Below are 22,885 nucleotides of genomic sequence, written 5' to 3' on the forward strand. Positions count from 1 at the left end.
TTGAGCTGGACGAAACGAAGGCGAGCCGGGATGGCCACCTCTTTCGGAGAGGCCACCGCGGAAATCCAATCCTCATCGTCCAGCTCCAGCCCGTCGGCAACCCAAGCCTCGCGGAGACTAGTAAGCAGGCACGATCTATCGTTGATCAGTTTTTTGTATATGAGGGAGATCGTGCTGTCCGGGACATGGCCATCTAGGACTCTGTCCTCCAGGGGGGAAGACTCCGGAATGGATGCGACATCCGGGAAGACGGAGCCCAGCGCATGGCGGACCTGTAGGTACCGAAAGTACTCACTGCCCTGCAGCTGGAACTCCGCCTGCAGCGTCTCAAAAGTTTTGAATCCCCCCCTCGTCCAGAGATCTCCCACCGTGCTGATTCCGATCGTGTCCCACTTCTCGAAGCCCTTCGACGTCCACAGGGAGCCCAACCTCTCAGACGCATACAGCGGTGACGCCCGGGTCAAACGGTCCTTCCACCCCATAGCTGCATTAGCCGCGTGCCAGACACGCACCATGACACGCGTCGGTCCCGTCAAACGGGAGTCGGGCGCGCCAGCGTAGAGCGCTCGATTGTAATCGCCACCGGGCAGGAGCATCTTATCCATCTCAAATGCCGGGTTCAAGGCGGGCCCGTAAAGGCCATGATTAATTGCAGCTAGTTGGGAGGCCCAGTAATACCGTTTAATGTCAGGGAGGGCGACCCCCCCATCGTACCACGGGAGCGTCAATTTAGCCAGAGCAATGCGCGGCCTCCCGTCCCAGAACAGGCGCCGCTGGAGGCCCTCCACCTCACGGAAATAGCGTGCCGGGACCAAGTCCATAGTATTCTGGAGGGCGTAGAGGAAGCGTGGCAGGGACATCATTTTAAACAAGGCCGCTCGGCCGAGCGGCGAGAGCGGCAGACGCCGCCAGCGCACCACGTCCTCCCTCAAACGCCGGAGGGGGGGTAACAAATTCCGCTCATAGCGGGCCTCCGGGTCAAGAGTGATATAGATACCCAGGTACCGAAAACCTTGGGAGGCAATCTGGATCGGACAGTCCCGTGGTAGGGCCGGAGCCTCCCCGGAAAGCACATATACACAGGATTTCGCCCAGTTGATGACCAGGCCTGAGTTGCAACCGAATGAACGCAAAACATCAACCAGGACGATCAGTGATTTACGCGGGGAGGCGAGATACAGAAGGATATCGTCAGCATAGAGGGACACACGGTCCTCATGCTCGGGGGTCCAGCGGAGACCACGGATAGAAGGGTGCCACCGCAGCCACTCCGCCAGGGGCTCCAGGGCCAGGGCAAACAGGAGAGGCGACAGGGGGCAGCCCTGTCGCGTACCCCTCCCCAGCGCGAATGGGGCCGAGACTCGCCCATTCACTACCACCTGCGCCAACGGGCCCGAATATAGCAATTTGACCCAGCTAATGAAACCCGGGCCAAACCCGAATTTTGCCAGCATCGCCCAGATGTATGGCCATTCAAGCGTATCAAACGCCATGGTGGCGTCCAAGGACGCCAAGATGGCCGGCTCCCGCACAAATGGGACACGCGCGAGCACCCCGTGCAAGCGCCGCAGATTGAGCGCCGTGTTGCGGTGCGGTATAAAGCCAGATTGGTCTTGGTGGACCAAATCGCCCACCACGCCAACCAACCTGTTGGCCAACACCTTGGCGAGGATTTTGGGCTCCGCGTTCAAAAGCGAAATCGGCCTATAGGATGTGACCCGTTCACGGGGCCTCCCCTCCTTGTGGATCACCACAATTGTGGCTAGACGCTGGTCCGGCGGGAGGGAACCCCGCGAGTGGGCCGCCAGGAACATCGCGCGCAGGTGGGGCGCCAACACATCCGGGCGTAGCTTGTAGAGCTCGATGGGAATACCATTGGGGCCCATGGCCTTGCCGGATGCAACCGAGCGAATAGCCAAGGCAATTTCGTCCGAGGTGGGAGGGGCGTCCAGCGAATCCCTGTCCTCCACCGTTAGGGAGGGCAGTGCGATGTCCCGAAGCAGGGCATGGGAGTCTGCCTCCGAGCAGGGGGAAACCGGGGAGTAGACTTCGCGGAAATAATCCGCGAAGCAGGAGACAATGGCTTCCGGCTCAGTGACACACGCACCATCAACACTCTCAATCAAAGGCACCACACGGCTCGCTCTCTCCCTCTTATCCAACCACGCAATCAATTTGCCAGCCTTATCACCCACATCATACAATCGCCCCTGCTGCTCTCTACTGAGGCCCCTGGCCGCCTCCGTGACGAGGGCCCGATAGGCCGCCTGCTTTAGGTGTAGAACATGCAACTTGTCGTCTGTTACCCCGCTTCCCAGGTCACCCTCCAGTTCTGCAATCTCGGCCTCTACCCGGGTCACCTCCTCCCGCTCGCGCCGCCGGGCATGGGAGATAAAGGAGAGGGCCTCCCCTCTAAGGACTACCTTGAAAGCCTCCCACAGGGAGATGGCCGAAGAGACCGACCCCACATTCTCATCGAAATATCGCTGTAGGGATTTGATCAAATCAGCACGAATGGTGGGGTCGCGCAAATACCATGCATTGATTGGGGCCACCCTGCCATCCCCCCTCGGGAAGACATCGAGATGCAACAACAATGGGGAGTGGTCTGAGATACCCCGCGCCAGATGGCGCACCTCCCCCACCCTCCCTGCGTGGGCCGCCGGGACAAGGATGTAATCAAGCCGCGAGAGGCTACCATGGGCACCCGAGTGGAAGGTGTACTGTCGCAATGCAGGATGCTTTAATCGCCAGCAATCCACCAGGCCCAGCGTGTCCAGAAGGCCGGGCAGCCACGCCTGTGCCCGGGGGAGGTCCCTAGGGGGATGGCGATCCATAGACCCAGAGGCTACCGCATTAAAATCCCCTCCAACCACCAGCAGGCCACTCGGAAGGTCCAGAAGGAGGCGCCCCAGGTGGCTTGGAGATACTTGACCGAATGTGTAACATGACCTTTTCTGTTTTCTCTTGAATGTTTAATAAAAAGAATTATTTTAAAAAAAAACTATCATCATTTTACTTTAAATAGCAAGCAATTACAATACAACAGTGGTGGAACACACAGTATCCTTCCAATTTACGCCTGGGACTATAAAACAGGTTTTATAAATTACAACAGTAACTAAGCTGTTGGTGGAGCACTAGATTCAAATATAAAACAGAAATTGTAGGGGCCTCTGAATACAGATTTGGCTTCTTGTTCCTTTTCAACATTCCCAATGGAAACTCGCCCATTGAGGAATTACATTTTCATACTGTTTATGATAATAGGGCTATATGACACTCATGCTTGACTTATGTGCATCATTGTTAAAGTTGAAGTGGTGTATTCTTTTTATTGCGGGGACAATCGTGGAAGTGTTCATGCAATTACATGTTAGGAGTGAGGACCCGTTAGTGGATGTGGCTGCAGTAGCCCATAAGTAGTGCAGTTTTCCACAGCCTATTAGTAGTGCAGTGTTCCAACCCTGCCTTCTACACAGCCTCCTTTGTAATTCCACTGTACTTGAATATCGGCAACCATGACACTAGTTAGGCATAGGAACACGCAAGAAGGCAAAATCCCCAGAGTTTAAAGAGCTCAGTATGAACCCATGTGTACAACCTATGCAGAGTAAAACAGAAAGGAAACTAGATCCATCTGGAAACATGAGTTGAAAAGATTGAAGCAGTGTTCAATGGTAGCAGCAATTCCCAGCGTGTGCTAAATAAGCTATGCAGCTGGTTCAACTTGACTTATCCAATGTAGCTGTGGTAAGATGCTGTGTAGGATTACAGCAACAATGCCCAGCCTTAGAATGAGCTGCACAACAAGGTGGCAGCACTGGCCTATTCATTAAAAAAATCCCTCAATGTCTTGCCAGCCAAACAGACCACTCCCACGCCAGCTACTTTGGAACATGTGCAATCACAAGTCTCATAAAATTCTCTATTTTGGTTCTCTACTGCCCTACCTCGGAGTATGAGAAAATCTTTTATTAAAGACTTTACTACACGCTCACAACTACTTTCCTCATGGTCCTTACCAACGACTCACCAACACTAAGTTTAGCCCCACCTTCCAACGTAGAAATCTTCAACACGGTATTCTAACTTCAAATTCACTATCCCATTCTTGCCTAACCACTGATATTTCAAAGGTTTACATGCGGTCTCAAAAACACTCCACAATACTCATAAAAATCACTGCATCAAAACTGGCTGAATTAAAAGTTCCAACTCTCTTTTTTAGGTCAAGCCTGGGCAGCGCATGCGTCGCTCTGTGGGGCATGCTGTATTTAGGTAGGGACTTGAAGCTCTGCCCACATTTTCCACTGGCTTGTGTCATTGTCCACTGTAAACTGTGGCTGTTCATTGGTCAAAAGGCTTAGTAGTCTTTCCTTAATACCGCCTTGTCTCCCTTTGTAACCTCCCATGGCGACACCCCCCGTTACGTGTGTTACTCAGTAGGCTTTAATTACAGCCTCCGACACTATTTTCTCAAATAGCTTTGTCCTGCCTGCACGGGCACTGAACGCATTTGCGATGCAATGATCTATTGTTTGCATTGGCATTGTAAATGACCATGCCTCTCATTTATCTGTTTTAAAAACAACACATAAGTGAAAGGCATTGTCATTTACAAATGCCAATAGCTCAAAATCTCGTAAATGCAAGGCCTGTTGCATTGCAAATGCTTGTTTATGTTCGTGCTTATTCGGGTAAACAGCAGCCAGGTGCTACTGTTGACCAGGGCGCTGCATGTAAAGGTCAGGAGGACCACATGCTTCCCCCGGGCTGTACCTTGAATATAACTGACCTAGAGAAACAAGGCCAAAGACCGAGTTCCTTTAGAAGGTTTTGGAGCTCCAAGATGACTTGCAGTACGCTTATGTACAGCAGGGGTTCTTTATCACTTACAATACACATTTTCGCCTTTACCACAAACCAGTTAAGATCTTGGCACATGGCTCTTTCGTAAAGAAAATACGTCAGAACTCAAAATCACTTATAACAGTGAAATTCTGACCTAAGAATACCTGCTGGTAGAGCCAGCAGCAGAGGGGATAGGCAGGTCAGGTCATGGAGCATAATTAGAGTAGCCGTTTGAAGAATGAAAACTAAGTTTTTTTCTTTCTTCTGCTTTGTATTTCTAATTGTACAGTGAGAAGTAGAAATGATATATAGATGGATATATATGGAAACATGTATTTTTTGCACTTCTTACGTAATTATAGAAAAGTTAGAATATATCCATGTTTTTACACATACTGAGCTACTGCACTTTTGTTTTATAAGGGTATTTGAATTAAACTGATTCTAATATCTTATTGCAACGAATATCTTAACAGCTTTTTTGCTGTTTAGTTTTTTACTAGTCTCTATTCTTCATGTTTGCAAACATTCTCCCTCTCTCTCTTATGAAAGAGCTAGCACAAAGGATTTAAGTGGCTTGTAGGAAAGGTAGTGGTGTGACCAAGTATTATAAAAAGTAAAGTACCCTGTGCTGTACATAAGGACATTGCAAGCCACCAAGGTGTTCCATGACTTTATAATGGAACTAATTCGGCCTTGTTCCTCTTTATGATCATGGAACTCCTCTGTGACTTGCAATATCCTTGTAGTGTACGGCAGGGATACTTTTTCACATATGTAGTATCGTAGTTAATGATGAAGCCTGTCTGGTTTTGGCGATGTCATGTGGTGGGAGTGTGCTTCTGGTTGCTCTTCTGGTGTGTCTGTGAGGCGGAGATTGCTGGTGGTCTGTGATGAGCTCTTGATTCACACTGGACCTGGGAAATCTAAGTAGAAGTTAAATGGTAAATATTGAGGACTGCTCAACATACCACAGCCCTATAACCAACTCAGGTGCCTAAATTAAATTCTAGTGCACTTCGCACAGAACGTTTTGGGCCAGGCTGTGTTCAGAATCTGGCCCCCTACTCATCAGGACACTCCATATGATCAATTTGCAAATTGTTTGCCAACAAACGTTCAGACCGCTAAAACATGGGGGCAGGCTTTTGAGCATACAAGGCAGAGCAGGGACTGGACCATACAATGTTCAATAAAATTGGGCACCTTAACCCGGCCCGAGAGACTCTCAAAGCTACTTCATCTTCCAAAAAATCCTAAAGATTCACATAGTTTAAATGGCTTTTGATAGAATGTATGGATATGTGAGTGATCAGGTTTATTTGATTTGATGAAGCCAGACTCTAATCATAGGCAATATTGAAAACTGGAGTTTCCCCTCATCGTTATACCAGGAACCTCCCTGCCCTCTCCACTAACTAAATCCGCTCTCCCGAAATCCTATCTGGGTAGGACAAAAGACTCCTCCATTCCCTTGCTGTCTTCTCACTTACACAACAATCTTCGTTTTTTTTTTTTGATACGTAGTCTCTGATGTTTTGGTATGCAAGTGCCCTTAAGTGGGCACTGGGTGATATAATTGGTGTTAATAAAAACTACCATTTGAGTGCAACTTGCCCCCAAAAAGTACAGCAGGGTTATTCAATATCCTAACGCTAGGCATAGCATATTTAATGTAAAGCCTAAATACTGAAAATCTGGTTGCTAATGTTTTAATTTAGCACCTAGTTCAGTCTCCGTTGATGATGATCTGAGGCCCTAGTTAAAGGGAAAAAAAACGTATAAAATCGATCTTCACCTTGGCGCTCGTAGCCCTCATGTTTCTAAATATGATATTAACCAGTTCCATTAAATTCAAAGCAATCTGTTCCAAATATTCCACTATGATGGAACAACTTTACAAACATCATGTTACCCTCATACCACCTGTGGCGCAGCCCAAAGATTTATTGGGTCCCCTTTGGGTGTATTTGTGGATACAAATGGAGGCTCAGGATACTGGGGATACGTGATAGCTCGTCAGGAACACTGTACCGTGATGTATTGCCTGTCTGCTAATAGAGTGGAAACAATCTGAATTGTCAATAGGAGATAAGTGAGCATAAGCAACTGACCATTCGGTATTGCTTTCTACAAACGTTGTGCCACCATTCCCAATTCTATGGTTTCTTTTTTGTTGTGTAACCCCTGCCCCTAGGTATTGAAAAAGAAATGTAACCATGCACATTGAAATGAATGTAACGAATTTCTAAATTTGCTGCTGTCTTTCAATAAGAAGACAAAATGACAAAATAATCTTACACATCCACCCAGAGTAAACTTTTGAGGAAATTTAGTAAGATGTCAGGAACTTAAGTATTTAATCTATGGCCAGCGAACAACAAGGTGCACCTCATTTAAGGTAATGTAAATCAGCCCATTGGGGCCGTTTCGGCTAAGATTCCTCTAACTTTGTTCATTGCCTACCACCAGGTGCCCCCATTAGCGTTTGTGCTCCAGTAAAACTGTATGTCTGTGCAATTGTAATGGTAATTTCAGTTGAAAATGTGTTGTCTGTAATGGCACTGCACTTCAACACCAAACATACTCCACAACACGCCATGCCACTCCACAACACGCCGCTCAACGCCCCTTCACTCTACACCCATCAAATCCACACCACTTACTCCAATCTACCTCACTCTAATCTACCCCACTCCACTTCACTACAATCTACGCCACTCTACCTACCTTACCTTAACCCACTCCAATCTACTCCACCCCAGTCCAACCCACTCCACCACTCTAGTACACCCCTCTCCACTCCACCCCACCCAAACTAATCCACTCCAATCTCCCACACTGTGCCCCACCCCTCCAGTCTATCCTACTCCAATCTACCCCACTGCAAAATACCCTACTCCCATCAATCCCACTTTACTCTGCCCAACCCTACCACAATCTACCCCACTCCATTCTAGCCCTATCGACCTCACTTCATTCTACCCCATTGCACCTTAATCTGCCCGCTCCAATCTACCTGCCTCCACGCCAATCTACCCCACTCCAGTCTACTCCACTCCAATCTACCAGAATCCACTCTAGTCTACTAAACCCTACTCCTGTCCTGTCTACCTCACTCCACTCTATCCCTAATCCAATCTACCCCACCTCAATCTACCCCACCCCACCTATCTCCACTTCAATTTGCGACACTCCACACAACTCAAATCTATCCCACTCCAATCTACGAAATTCCATGCAACTCCATTCAAACCTCCTCTCCATCCCAGCCTCCACTCCACTTTCCACTCCATCCCACTCTGCCTAACGCATCCCACTCAAATCTACCCCACTCCACCACAATCGCCTGCCCCACCCCATACCAATCTATCCCAATCCAACCTACTTCAGTTTACCCCCTCCAATCCCTGGATTTATAGAATTCAAACCAACATGGACCTCAATTCACAGTTGTGAGAGCTAGGGAGAAACCGGGCCCTAGGAAGAAAAGGGTTATAAATCAGTTTATGAATGAGACTAGAGACTGGCATTTCACAAACAGCCATCTTTGTTGGAGGGCGTTGGTAACAGATTTTTTAATATAAAATATTTACAGGGGTTATATGAAGAAGGACAATCTTTAAACCATTTAATGCCTATGCCCTGCCACCAGGCATCAGGCGTGATTTGAATAGGGATCACTTTTTTTTTTTTGATTTTCAACAAACTTTATTGGTTTCCTCAAGATCACGACATACATCACCATCAGTACACTGCATACCAAAACCTTATTGACAAGTGCCTCGAAGGGACTCTAACCCAAGAAGCCGTAGGGCAGTTATCCACTAATTACCAAGGGACCAAGCCCACACAAGGCACCCAGCAGTGGTCTGGCCATTGCGTCGTCCAGAAGCCTCCTAGTAAGTCCGCAGCAATCTTGCCCCCCGTAGGGGTGCAACACCTTGTAGAGGCCTTTCTCTTCTATAATGTACAGTCGATGTCACTGCGAAATCGCTTTATCCAAACCAATCTTAAAACAATACCCCCCTCCCACCCGCTTCCCCCAACCTTGAATAGGGATCACTTGATACAGAATCATCAGTGACCATCTCTGCATATCGTGTAGGGTTGCCAACTGTATTTTTATCACTAAGAAATGCCTCCACAAAATGTAATGAAATAAGTCATAGCAGAAAGTGCCTTCTGGTGTTGAATGTATTGGCGGTAAAGGTCCTTAAATCTGGATGAATTATGATTCATATAACTGCTGTGAACAGATTTTGAAAAAGTCCTCTGTCTGCATAATGGTTTTAAACACTCATTTTGCTATCAAGTGCAAGCTTTTCATTTTGGGTGACTTAATTATCCCAAACCGAAGCTTGTTGTTTTTATGAAGAAAATACAGTTCTTATCTCTGATTACTTCATATTGAGTAAATGCAGGGGAACAACCTTTACAACGCAACGTTTACAACGCACTGCCATTACAACGAAACTGTTACAACGCAAGTGGATTTACAAAGCATGCCATTACAACGCAAGTCTTTACATCGACTTGCGCTAGATGGCGCGCTAACATTACAAATAGTGTAGTTTACTATCCCAACACCTTCCCTACTGTTAAGTGGACTGGAGTTGGAATAGTAAATTACACTTTTCTAATGTTAGCACGCCATCTAGCGCAAGTCGATGTAAAGACTTGCGTTGTAAATCCACTTGCGTTGTAACAGTTTCGTTGTAACAGCACGCGTTGTAACAGCACGCGTTGTAACGTCATACATCCCTAAATGCATATTCGGATTCCCCAGACATTTGCCTGTGTTTTTTTTATTTATTTATTTATAATATTTCTTTTATCTAGTGCTAATTTGAGGAACTGCCTAAAATGTTGACATTCTAGATCACCTGTGTGCCCTTTACGTGTGCAGCCCAAGGATAGCCAACATAATTCCAAGGATTGCCACGATGTTCCGGGGCTAGGTGCCATAATGTCAAGGATGCCCACAGTGTGTGAAGAAAGGCCGTCATTATGCCAGGACTGGACAACGTTTTGCCGGAGATGACCCCCATCATACCAAGTGTAGCCACAATTAGTCTGGGGATGCCAAAGTTGACATGGATGGGTACTGCTATGCTGAAGTGGCAGAGTCCGGGCACGATTAATCCAAGTATATGTTTGGTGTCACTAGGACCGCCATTATTTAATCACCAAATTTATGCCAAAACAGGTTCACCAATATGCCAGAGAGGACTCCTTTATTCCAGTGGTAACCAGATGCTACTGCTAGACTCTGGGGCGTTTCCCTTGAGAAGGGACACTGTATATGTGGGTGTATACAGGCGCGCAACACCCATTGGGCTCATCGGGCTTCAGCCCCCCCTGTCGTGTGTCAGCCTGGGCTGAGACAGCTTCGCAGGCTGGCAACTGTCTAATTGCAGCCGCTCCCGAGTACTTCCCAGGTCTTTAAAAGACCATTTACTTGTTAATGAGGCTATTGTTGTGTTTTCACCCCTTCTTAGAGCCACTCTGCCTATGGCTGGAAGAATTAGCCCCCCCCCCCCCCTTCCGAAATTTGGCTCTAGTTGCCTGCCTGGGTGTATACCCACACTGAACAAACCCATTTACCCTCCCATTCGGGCTCATGAAAACACACCACCACCACTGTCGTCCTCTACCACCACCCCCTCAGTCCCCCATCACCACCGTCGTCCCACCCTCACCGTCGTCCCCCACACTCTGGCTCATAAAAATACACCCACCCCTTCCGTCCCCTACCATCCGCCCTCTCCGTCCCCCACCACCTCCCCCTCCGCCAACCACCACCGCCCCTCCATCCCCCATTACCCCCTCCGTCCCACTGCCACCGCCAACACAGTCGTCCCCACTACCACTACCACCACAACCACTGTCTCCCCCATCTCATCCACTCCTGGGTTCCTTCTGTGCCCAGATTTCCCACATCTACTCTCGCTCTCATCGCCCAAGTATCTACCACTGACATTTAGTTTTTTTTGTCTGGCCCTGTATTTCCCCGTTTACACCCTATCTTTCTTTGACATCGGTGTGTTCACTCTGAGACTTCAATAAGTAACATTTATAAAGGGCTCACTAGAAAGGTATTTTGTGACCCAGACAGGATTTTTGTGCTTTTTTGTATCGATGTGTATACCTATTTTGTAAGACAGTACCTAAAATGGTCCTTGACCTGCCCTTTGCCACTTGCATGGGACTGATACCAAACACGTGTTAGATTATGGGTACTTAACCTGTGCTCTGGGGACTACTAAGGCTCCGCTACACCTACTCATGGGGTCCGCAACTGCTTAGAAAATTAAACTGTATTAACAGATTAGGGGCGATATATTATGGACGATTAATAAAGTATAAATAATGAAGCAAAATGTAAAGTTAAACAAATCAAACGTTCTTTAAATATGAAGGGATTTTAAATTTTAGGCTAGAAATGTAGTTGGTCTCCTGAGATTGTTTTGTGGCATCAGTGCAGGTGCATCAAACAGAACATATTATGGACGAAGAGTGGCCTCATTTGAGGTTGGAAAGGGTTCAACCTTCCCATTTATATTAAAATGTTGTTGTTGTTGTTAATTTAATCAAATATTTAGTAATTTGGGTATTTGCTTGATGAACGTTATCTCTGTACTTTCGTGAATTGTTTTTGCAGTTCAAATTATCTAAATTTCTAAAGCAGTGGGTCACCGGCTTCCAGTAATGACTTGGTGGGATCCTCAGATTGCAATAAAGATTCAGTTGGGGTCTTTGGGTACAAGTTATGATAAAGTCAAAAGGTTAAAACCCGCTGTTAGATGTTTGCTTTCCCCTATTATTTTGATGGAAGAGTTGGGATCTATTTTGAATACGTGTTGTTTCCCTCATTGCAGATGCTGTTTGATAACATTGAGGAATACTACCGACACGTGGAAGTGCACTGCTCATTGGCCACACTGGGGGCATCCGGCAAGGAAAACCAGCACTTCTTCTGCCTCTGGAAGGGTAAGGGATACTCTCAAGAGGTGGGGTCTCTGTGGCTAAGCACCCTGGGAACAGACTCCAGGTCCATACAAGCTAAACTGCCCTGTATCTGAAGAGAGTGGGACCTTGGTGTTGGGTTGTCTTGTATGCAACTTTAAGAGTTGGGTGATAACCCAGTCTTCCGCATTTGACCATAATCTGTGGCGCAAGGCCTCGGGTATATAACTAGATATGAACATTGATGTCTGGTCCACAGTGATCTCATAGTGCATGGATATTGTAACCGTTTCAGGCTTAAATAAGTGTTACAATTAAAAAGTGAAATGTTAATGGTGCAGGAGTAAGTTGCTAATCACTAATGATTGTATCTTTACCCCTTCCTTTTGTCTTCTAGAATGTGTAAGCTCATTCAGAGTCCGCAACAAGCTGCGGGAGCATCTGCGCAGCCACACACAGGAGAAAGTGATGTCGTGTCCCACCTGCGGAGGGATGTTTGCGAATAGGACTAAGTTCTTTGACCATATTCGCCGGCAGACTGTGGACGAAGGTATGTGTGAGACATTTTACTGCTTAGTTTTTGCGCACATCACTCCAGTGTTTCTGTGTATGTACTACTGACCTTTTTGTTTCTCTATCCTGCACCTAGAGGAGTTTTTTCACAATGCACGTGCACATAATCTTACATAATCTTACTCCACTACGTTGCTCAATCTATCCCTAGCCCATGTCAGGGTGTGTGTATGATTTTTACAGGTTTCTCGGTTTGTAGTCCTCCTTGGGCTTCCTTGTGAAAATCGATGCAAAAACTATTTGTCAAAGGAGTCCAAATATAGACCACATAAGAAAATCAAAACTATAGAAAGATTGTACTTCATGAGCATGCTAACCGAATATGAAATTATGTTCAAAATATGTTGGCTGTATCCCAAAATTATATTCTGTGCGTCCCAGACCAAGGTTGCTTAAGATTTCTTTATTTTTTTTGTAATTTATTTAGTCTACAGCTAATGTCGATTACTCTTGTTGAAATGCTGCACTCTCCCATCAAATTGGACCTTCTTCACCCTTTTATGTACATAGGTTGCTGCTTTTTGCTATGCTTAAGGGAAAAGGGAATTCTGATTCTGCTCCTGGGTCTAGTGGTATCTAATGGGCACGTGGTACTCGAAATAGTCTGCCATGTGCTGTCTTGCAAGGACAGCATTGATTGGTGTGACTTTATCAAATATAGCCTCCTAAGTCTATAGGCACTTGCGGACTCAGACCATATAGCGGAATTTTCTAGTGATTCTTTAAATGCCAGCTCTTCTTTTGACACACCGTGCTTTCAGAGATCAACCAATGGAAAATGCCATGGTTGTGTTCTTGTTGTTCAGCAATTTGGCCTACGTAGATATTGGAACATTTACAAGTGTGTGACTCCTCTGAAAGTACCTTAGGGCTGGTATTGAATCAGTTCCATGCCAGGCTACCTTTTGGTAAGCCAGCAACTCTGCTCACATGCAACCAGCCTGTCTGTGGTACTGGGCTATTTCCATCGGTTTAGGGGATTATAGAAGGGCCTTCATTTTTCTTGCTTTATGCATCCTTTCAAGGCATCTTGTTTCCCAGCATGCCAATGATTGAATGCACTTGCACCTTGCTCTTCAGGGTGGGAAACGATTGGATATCTGCATATGATGGAGTTTGCTTGAAAAGAGGAAACAGTAGTACCTTTTGCTTGAAATCCGTTTTTGCCAAGACACCAAGTGTTCATACAGGTATGCCATGCAGATGTTTAGTCTGTTTGTTGAAGCGCCCCAGTGTGGCATGTGAGACAACCAAAACAACCATCTTAATGCATTTTAAAAGGAATCACACAATTTTGGTAACACATGGACACAGAAATTGGAAACTATACTGTTCACTCTGCAGTTTACCCTCTAGGGTCCCAAGTCTTCAGCACGGATTTCTGAAACATTGCTTTTTCTCGCTTGCCCTCTGTTTTTTGTTCCAGTGAACTCCACCCCAATACTTGACTGATGTTTGACCAGTGTGCACCTTCTTTTAGAGCGTGATCACTCTTTTCTACCCAGGCAACATATTGACTTATGGCTGTGGCAGCAGTCTAGTGGAACCTGTCTAGTCTGGTAGTATGGACGTACAGACTCCACTGGCTGGCAGGGGCAACCTATGGGCAGTTTATGGACCAACACCCTATATAGCCCATTGGAAAGAAGAGGAGTGTTGCACACGTTTGACTAGCAGGAAGCTTGCCATCTCTCCAGCAGACCGCTCTTTCCACTGCTAAGTTCTCAGCCCTGCTGAAGACTAAAGACTTGAAGAAAGATTTCTGCAGGAAGGATTGCTCCTACATGTCTGGAAACAAACCCCCTGCAAGCCACACCCCTGCCACTTGCTGTCATTTGCGCACACTGTGAAATTCAGACACATGCAGGCTAGCCGCTGTGGAATCACGTTATAGGCTGATCACGTGGGTGAAAATGTTAATAGGAATTACACATTTTCTGGCATTAGTTTGGAAATCTGTACCGCACAAGAAAACCATACAAAATTACATTCTGACACCAACTAATAAAGTACACAAAAGAAATAAAAAACAAGCGTGCATTGAGGCCAAGGCTACCCAACATCTCCCAGGAGCCTGCGTCAGTCGTTAGGTTTTTGCTTCTCCAGTGCAGATTATCTAGACGCTGTATGATCAGTTGGCAACCTCTTATTCACCTAAAGAGATTGGAATTTACAAGGAAAATAAATGAGCTGCTTTGTTGAACTCTTCAGTTTAATATTCTGCTGCAGGCTCCACAAATGTGGGCACTGTCTGAGCACTTCACCTGTCTTCAAGGTTGAGGTCATGCAAGTACAGTTGTATCTGAAATGGGAATCAAGGATGACCCTTGCCTGATATCTGTTCTCCGGTTACTGACATCTGTTATCAGTGGGCTTGTTTGTGATTGCAGAAATTCCTTATTCTCCTCAAGGACTGTTCCGCTCTTGTGTAAGGAGGGTGTGGTTGTCTCACCTTACTAAGATAAGATACAAAGTCCGGTAGAAACATCCCTGAGCATTTTGTCTCTGTCGGCGACATGCCCCCCAGCAACTGTTTGTTGCTCTACCGCATCCCAGAGAGCAGCATGTGGCCATTTATTTAGCAAATATAGTTTTTCATTCTAACCCCTCAGATAAGCAATTAACAGATGCTGCTTCCAATTTAAGCAAGGTCACAGGTTTGTATACGATGGTTGTAAAAGCCCAGATTCATGGAAATTTAGAGTGTTGCACACCATTATCTCCCAAATTAGTACTGGTCCATTGCGGGATCAGAATCCATAATGAAGGATGTTAGGCCAGCCCTGATCAAGCCCTAATTTAAGTAGTGATAGTTCGGTTATATTCCAGGGAAAAAATGTCCAATACCTTACCAGTCTGACAATTATAGCTTTTGGAGAAGACATTAAGGTTAGGCATTCATCCACCACTGGATCAGGGCAGGATATTCTAGATACTGACTAATCAAACAAAAATCTGAAATGGATCCATTTAGCCAAGTTTCCATAACGCGCTTGATCCATTTCGAGCCAAGAGGCAAACCAGTTGAACAATTCTTTTAAATCTGCTGATCTGTCCTTTCTTTCAAAATATGATGCAGTAGACTCTGTGGCAGGTTTATTACTTAAAATGCCACAATCAAATGACACTGGGTTTTGGGGGAATATGCTGAGTCCAATGGCTGCAATTACAGCTGTTTTAAACGTTCATTCTGATAAATTAAATATTCAGGTAGAGTTGCGTAACACCCTTGTGCTTTACGTAGCAGGAATTGATTCTAAATTGCATAATCTAACCAACTTGGTTGTTAGAGCTCAGTCTGATGTGAATAATAAATAACATGCACCTGTGCTCGTATATTGGATAATGTTTCAGGTATTTTAAAAATAGTAGGAGCTCTTGTGAATGAAGTTTAAAAATAATGGCCCCTAAACCTGGGACTGAGCCCGTCGTATTGTCTTTGACAATCTCTGGTTCAAACCCAAGTGGGGTCGTCAGTCATGATTGTGCAAGTGTTCAAAGCACCCTCCCAGTTGTTCACTTAGTCTATTGTACTGATGTCCTATCCAGGCATCCAGCTGGGCACCCAGAGGGGTACAGTAAAACTCTAATGGAGAGATCGGATAATTCAACGAATTTAGATTTAGTTAAGGTGGAGGAAAGGGTTGAAAATGCTCCTTTATTGGACGGAGGAACTGACAGTGAAGTATTGCATGTCCTAGATGCCCCTACCTCTCCCGATTGCACCAATGCCCAAAACAGTCTTACAAAAAGGGACAGGAAGAAGTTAAGAAAAGCTCAGAATAAAATTAAGAAAGCCTCTATAGCCCCCGTCGGGTTAGAATTGAAACACACCAACTGTTTTCCTATATATAAATCTAAGGGCCATCTCAATCAGCTTCAGCAGTCTGAAAAATACAGATAGCAGAGACCCCTGCCCCCTCAATATTAATTTGGGAAATTCACCTAACTCTGAGCCTGAGCAGCAATTAGCGGAATAGCTAAATAGTGATAGGAGGGAGAATGTGTATACGCCAATAAACCATAAAGAGGTCTGGCAACAAAAAATCTCTATCGTACAAACCGAGTCTTGCAACAGTAGAGAAAATGGGTACACTAATAGTTCAAAGAAAGATTATGGCCTGTTAAAACCATCAAATGTATTGGATCAGTCCGTGAAGGCACCTAATGCTAGCCCAGTTGTCCCCAATTTAAGCAACTCCACGCAACACAGACGCAGGTTAGAAAGGGGAAGAGAAACTGTTGAAGTGTCAGCTACCCCCTCCTTGTAAAAGTAACTGTAGAAGTTCAGTGGCAGATGGGCCGCACCCAAGCACGGATTATTGTATTGGGTCTATTGAAGGGTTAAGACAAACTAATCAATCCATCCAAAAAAGATTGTTTTCCATCCTTTATATGAATCCAGAGGCTGGTATGACATTCTTAATTGAGGTTCTCCACTAAAATTAACAGCCTCAATTCCAGCTCTATCTTACCTCTCGTCTGACCTTATATCTGTACAATTTAAGCAGGATCCATTCTCACTATCTGGTCTAATAGTGATATTGTTAATAAAGTATATGAAAGTAGATCATTCATTGTGGAGTGGGGTATTGAAGTTAAGAGACCTGCCATACCAAACTTTACTGATCCTTGTAGATCCACCAAAAAACAAAGATTTGTTTGCCATCACAAAGACCAGTCCAAAACAGTTGAGTTCCCCGTTACGAGGAGCAATTGGTCCACTTAACAACTCAGCCATAATTTTAGGTCTTACAATAAAGAATGCGTTCTCAGGAGTACGTACTTGTGAACAAATCCAGAGAAAAAAGGATTCCTATGAGGGCTGGGCTTGGCTTCCTGGCGACTTATTCTAAAACAAAATCTGGTTGCTCGAATTGTTTGAACACTCTTGGTAAACCGGATAAGCCTACGAAATGATGTTCCTGGAAAGTACAAGGGCTGGCAAATTTGATGGATGATTCAGACACTTTATCCTTTCTACAGGCCTTTGATATTTTGATGTTTCAGGAAACCTGGAAAGAAGGAAATCTATCAATTATTGGCTTCCAAGAATTCATCATACCAGCCACCTGATCCTCACAGCAAGGTCGAGATAAAGGAGTTCTTTCGCTTTACATTTCTGTTAGTTTGGCTGTCAAGATTCAGGCAATTGATCTTCAGGTGACTTTGCTTCAATGCGTTAAACTATACTTTCATTTCCCATGTGACACTGCTTAATATTTACCTGAGTACGAGGGCAAATATTAGAAAGACTCAATTGTTCTCATTGTGGGAATAATTAAGCTGATATTAAGATGTTGATGCTCAAGAGTTTTAATCATCTCTGGGATTTTAACCCTCATTTAATTACAACTAATTCATCTGATAAGCCAAGTACAAGTATTGCCCAATTTTTCAGAGAAAATGTGTCATCTAGGCTTGGTAATGTTGAGTGAAACCTTCACAGAGAATGCATTTCAAGTACCGACGTTTAAAAATCTGAAACATAGTTCCATAATAGATTATACTTTTCTTATACAGGATATGGCCAGCAATATTTTACTCTCTATATACAATCCTACCAAGAATAGAAAGTGATCACAACCCTAAGGAACTAACCTTAGACTGATCTATTATTCGACATATGCAAAATCCATGGTTCTACAACAAGTATCATCTGCTTATAATCTTAAAAAGAATGCTCTGGTATTCAGATACACCAGATGAAATGTTCTGAATCTTTAATTGGATCATGTAGTAGTGATAAGGCAACTGAAGAACTAATGGTGGACAAATGGGAGGTCATCTACAAATCTCTAGTTTATAAATGTGTGCCAAAGAATGTCTTCAAATCTAAACCACTCATATAATTACTAAAAGTGGCATAAGCCTACACTCTTGAACAAAAGAAGGCTTTCAACAGAGCAACAAGGGCATTAAACAGTCGCAAACCTCTTTCAAAAGCCTACTCTCTGAAAAGAAAACTGAGGAGGCTAAGGGCGGCTTATAGGCAAGAACTTTGGAAAGGCTAAGACGTCTTACCAGCAGGAACTATGGAATAGATTAAGTGCTAGTAAGGATAACCACTCCAAGACCTTTTGGGGGATAACTAATTAACTGGAAAATGTTGAGAATAGGGCCTGCAGTGCTAATATAACGGAAAATGATTGGGCTGATTATATCGCTACTTTGTATGATCCGGATACTCCCTCCACAGATCAGGGAAATGGAGCAGACTAAAGTGAACCAATTGAAATGAAGCTAAATAGGCAAATTGATTCAGCAGCATAATTCAGACCGGCTCTTCTAAAGAAAGAAGTAGTATTCACCATAATATGACAGATTAGATCAAATGGGGCCCCAGGCCCAAATGGTCTTCCAAATGGCATTTATAAAGCCAAGCCAGATCTGTCGCCCGAGGTCCTGACTTCTCTATACAATGAGGTTCTACTAATGAATGCAGTCCCTGATACATGGTAAGGAAGTATCCTGCAGCCTATTTACAAAAGTGGTGCATCTGCAAATCTGACCAATTATCGACTAATAGCCCTAACAGGTGTTGAGGCAAAAGTCTTAGCCACCCGTTTATTGGAGGATCTGAAAGAATGGTCCGCATCTAATTCCAATCATTTAATTGGGTTTTCATAAAGGCCAATCCACAGTTACTAATTTACTAATCCTAACCGTGATGGCAGAGAGCTGTTTTGAACAAACAAAATCTGTCTGTTTTGTAGATCAAAAAGCTTCATTTTACTCTGTCCCACGAGCCATGCTATGGAAAAAATTATTAGCATGGGTCATTCCTTGTAAACTATTGGACACAATTATTCTATTAGATACAAACACCTGGGTTCAGGTCAGGTTAGGGGATGTCCTCAGTCTGTCTTGGCGACTGAAAGCTTTTAACGGTCTAAAACAAGGATGTGTATGTGCTCCATGTTTATTTCATCTTTTTATGGCAGATTTGTACCGGCATTTAGATAAGATCAATCCCTAGCCACCTAAATTTGCAAACTGTCATATAAAATATTTAAAATATACGGGCGATATGATCCTTAGTCAGACCCTTATAGGTGTACAGCGACTTATAGATTCTTTTGAAGAATATACAGCTATGAATGGTCTTGAAATAAATATTAAGAAAACCAACATAGGGGCATTTAACGCCAAGTCTAGAGCATGGCATGCTAAAGGAATGTCAGTGGATGTGGTTAGGAGCTAGAAGTACTTGGGAATGCTAATTGATAATAAGGTCTCTCTTAAAGAACATTTAAATGTTTTAGGAGCGAAGACATGATCCTCTATTTTTGCTTTTAAATTATTACAAGACCAATTTGTGTGCCGATCGTATGACCATCTGGTGAAAATTATGATAGCCGAGCTGATTCCAGTCTTAGCTTATGGTTCATTTATATTTAAAGGGAAGGATGCCATATTACTGGACTTACTTCAGATCAAAGCATGTAAATCGATTTTGTTATTTAAAAAAAAAAAAAAAAAAATTATGATTCCAAATGAAATTGGTCAAGCTGGAGTTCGCCTAAAGTGCGGTCTCCAAAGCAATGTCTTAGTAAGGCAGACAGCGTTTCTCAAGTGTATGTATTCTCTGTGTGTCTTATCCAGGCGCTTTGGCAAACATGTGTTGGTAGGAAATAAATCGCGTGACCCATGCTGGTGCTTGGTCATCGTATTTATCCAACTGTCTCCAAACCTTTGAACTGTAGTCTGAGCTTCGGGCAATGACTAGAGCCTCTCTTAATCACTTCCTGAACCGGAAAACCAAAGTACTCTGGTTAACAGCTGATAGGGATGTTCTGGCAGCAAAGAAGCATGCTTGGGCAGTGATAAATCCATTTGATAGACTGGAAATCCATGCTTATATGTCTGCATATTTTCCATCACGCAAGATGGATATTTTTTTTAAATTCCGTTTTGGCAATTATTCAACCAAGGTTGGAATTCCAGATTGGATACATCAATGGGCAACCAATTGATGCTGACTTTGTGGTTATACATATGAAACTTTGACACATTGTTTGCGTCGCTCCTTATTTTCTTAAGGCACGTCATATTCTTTTAAAGCCAATGTTTTTAAAAGCAGGAGTGCGAGCATGTCAAGCAATTAAGCATTGCCTGTTGGGCAAATCAATTCCAATTATTTGTCAGGTCTTTACGTTTCTGGCTTTGTTGGGAAGAATGTTTAAATCTTTATCCCAGAGCGTTAGCATTGATATAATTCTTCTTTTGCACTAAGTTATATAATTTTAAACACTGTGTTTACATGAAGTTTTTTTTCTTGATCCCATATTAAAATGTAATGGATTGATAAACTATAGGCACTTACGCACTTAAATATTAATATGCACAAACTGTTTTAATATCTCGTTTTTGCTATTGTACTCTGTTATTCCATATTTGCTCATAGTGAAAGTCTCACTTTTTTATCTTGTGCTATTTTGTGATGATTATTAATTAGACAATAAATTATTACATTTCTAAAAAGCCAGAATTTGACACGGACAACTTGAAGTCGAACTGTCCCATTTGCACTCCATTCTGAAATTTTCAAACACTGGCCGGAATGGGTCTCACTGTCTTGGGCTTCTAGACTGCTCTCATTCCAGCTTTCAGTTTGTGCTCAGTATGTGGTCAGTTGTGGTAGCTGCCCTCAATGATATGCAAGCCACTTGAGATGAGGGTTACCTTGCAGGTGGCAGCTTTTAGATCTTTCTGCGACTTTTACATTAAAGCACTTATTCTTAATTTGAGTTTTGAGTGGTGTGATTAGTATAGTCTGCTATGGTTCTCTTTTTTTCATTTGTTCATTGATGTCTCTGCTTCCTTTTAGGTCTCCTGAATATTGTGATCTTTTGGGGTATCTCTGGGTTCACCACTGTCTATCCACTTCCTTTCCCTTCCCTGAAACCCCGATCCCATTTTATCATATCTCTCTTTGTGAGAGCTGTTGCGCTCTTCTAGCAACCTTAAATGCCAGTGACACTCTGCTTTCGCAGCAATCCTCAGACTATTTCTGCAAACTAAACCACTGTATCTTAAATCCAGAGATGAATACTGGGCAATTTTCGAATGTTGAATGCTTACAAAAAAAAGATTTCAAAGTATTTGGCCATTGTATTTTCTGTTGGTCCGGTAGGTCAAAATTTTGCAGATAAATTCCATGCCATGCTATTTCTCAGTGAAGGAGTGTTGACTTTTAATATTGCGTTATGAGAAGGTGCATCAAAATCTGACCTTTTTGTCATTTATGATTAAAAAGAATTGAATGTTCCAGGCATATGAGCTGCAGATTACACACTTTTGCATAGATCGCCATCTGGTGTTGGGCCCGGATGTTTGCAGTTTGTTTTTCCTCTTGGAAAGTCTTTGGAAGTCACGAGGTCGGTGACTCCTCCTTTGGTTCGTATTGCGCATGGGCTTCGGCTCCATCCTCAGATTGTTTTTTTCCGCCATCGGGCTCGGATGTAATACTTCGCGCTCCGGTTCCGAACTTTTCCAGTTCAACGATCGACGCAAAATCCTCGTTCATCGGGATTCTTCAGACACAAATCTTCTTAATCACCTTCTCTTCGATACTTCTTCGATTCCAGTAGTCGACGGCGGCCTTCGGGCCTATCCCGGCCTTGGCTGATGGAAAGAACTCCCTTCAAGAAGTGCCCTCGATGTGGGTCCAAATTCCCCCACACCGATCTTCATGATGTGTGCAACCTCTGCCTCTCCCCTGAACACGAGGCTCGAGACTGTCCCGCCTGCAAGTCTTTTAGATCGAAAAAGACCATTCGAGATCGAAGGGCCAGACGCAACATGGCGCACTCCTCGACCTCCGCTCCAGTCGACATCTTCGGGGACGACGTCGAAGCTCCGGGACAGCAGCACACCGAAGAAGAAGATGACCTCGTCAGTGCTTCCGAAGCCGACGACTCAGATGTGGAGGACATCACCCCGGCGCAGAGGGTCGTGAGTACTATACCCCCTCCCACACCCGCGCCGACACCCAAAAAGGCTTCGGTCACAGACACAGCCTCCAGGGCCATAAACACCAGTGTCCTCCTCCGTCGCCACGCCTGGCTAAGAGTTTCAGGCTTCAAACCAGAGGTACAAGCCTCCATATTAAACCACCCATTTGATCAACAATATTTATTTGGTCCAAAGGTTGATGAGGCCCTCGAGAAGATGAAGAAAGACACTGATATGGCGAAATCTATGGGAGCCCTACAATCACACCCTCCTAGGCGCTCCTTTCGGCGCTCTTCCTTTCGGGGCACGGGCAGAGGCTACTCCTCAGATAGCGCATCCACGTCCTACAAATCCCCTCCTCAGTCCACCTTCACAAGGGGTTATCAAAGAGGCGGCTATAGAGGCAATAATAATAAAGGCAGAGGCAAAACAAATACCGCCCGCTCTGCCACACCGCCTACCCAATGACTTTCCCCCGCTCCCTCCAGACCATCCCACTCCGGTCGGGGGCAGACCACAAAATTTCCTTCAC

General features: G+C 44.6%; 1 protein-coding gene across 2 annotated transcripts in view; it reads left to right on the forward strand.

The window, feature by feature from the left end:
• Positions 1-22,885, forward strand: part of HINFP (histone H4 transcription factor) — a 95,616-nt gene that overhangs the window by 39,278 nt on the left and 33,453 nt on the right. For both annotated transcript variants that reach the window (XM_085645908.1, XM_085645909.1), the window contains exons 4-5: positions 11,736-11,847; positions 12,221-12,373. In XM_085645908.1, coding sequence (XP_085502034.1) covers positions 11,736-11,847; positions 12,221-12,373 — 265 coding nt within the window. The remainder of the gene's footprint in view (positions 1-11,735; positions 11,848-12,220; positions 12,374-22,885) is intronic.

Source organism: Triturus cristatus, chromosome 3_1, assembly GCF_964204655.1.
Source record: "Triturus cristatus chromosome 3_1, aTriCri1.1, whole genome shotgun sequence".
Classification (NCBI taxonomy): domain Eukaryota; kingdom Metazoa; phylum Chordata; class Amphibia; order Caudata; family Salamandridae; genus Triturus; species Triturus cristatus.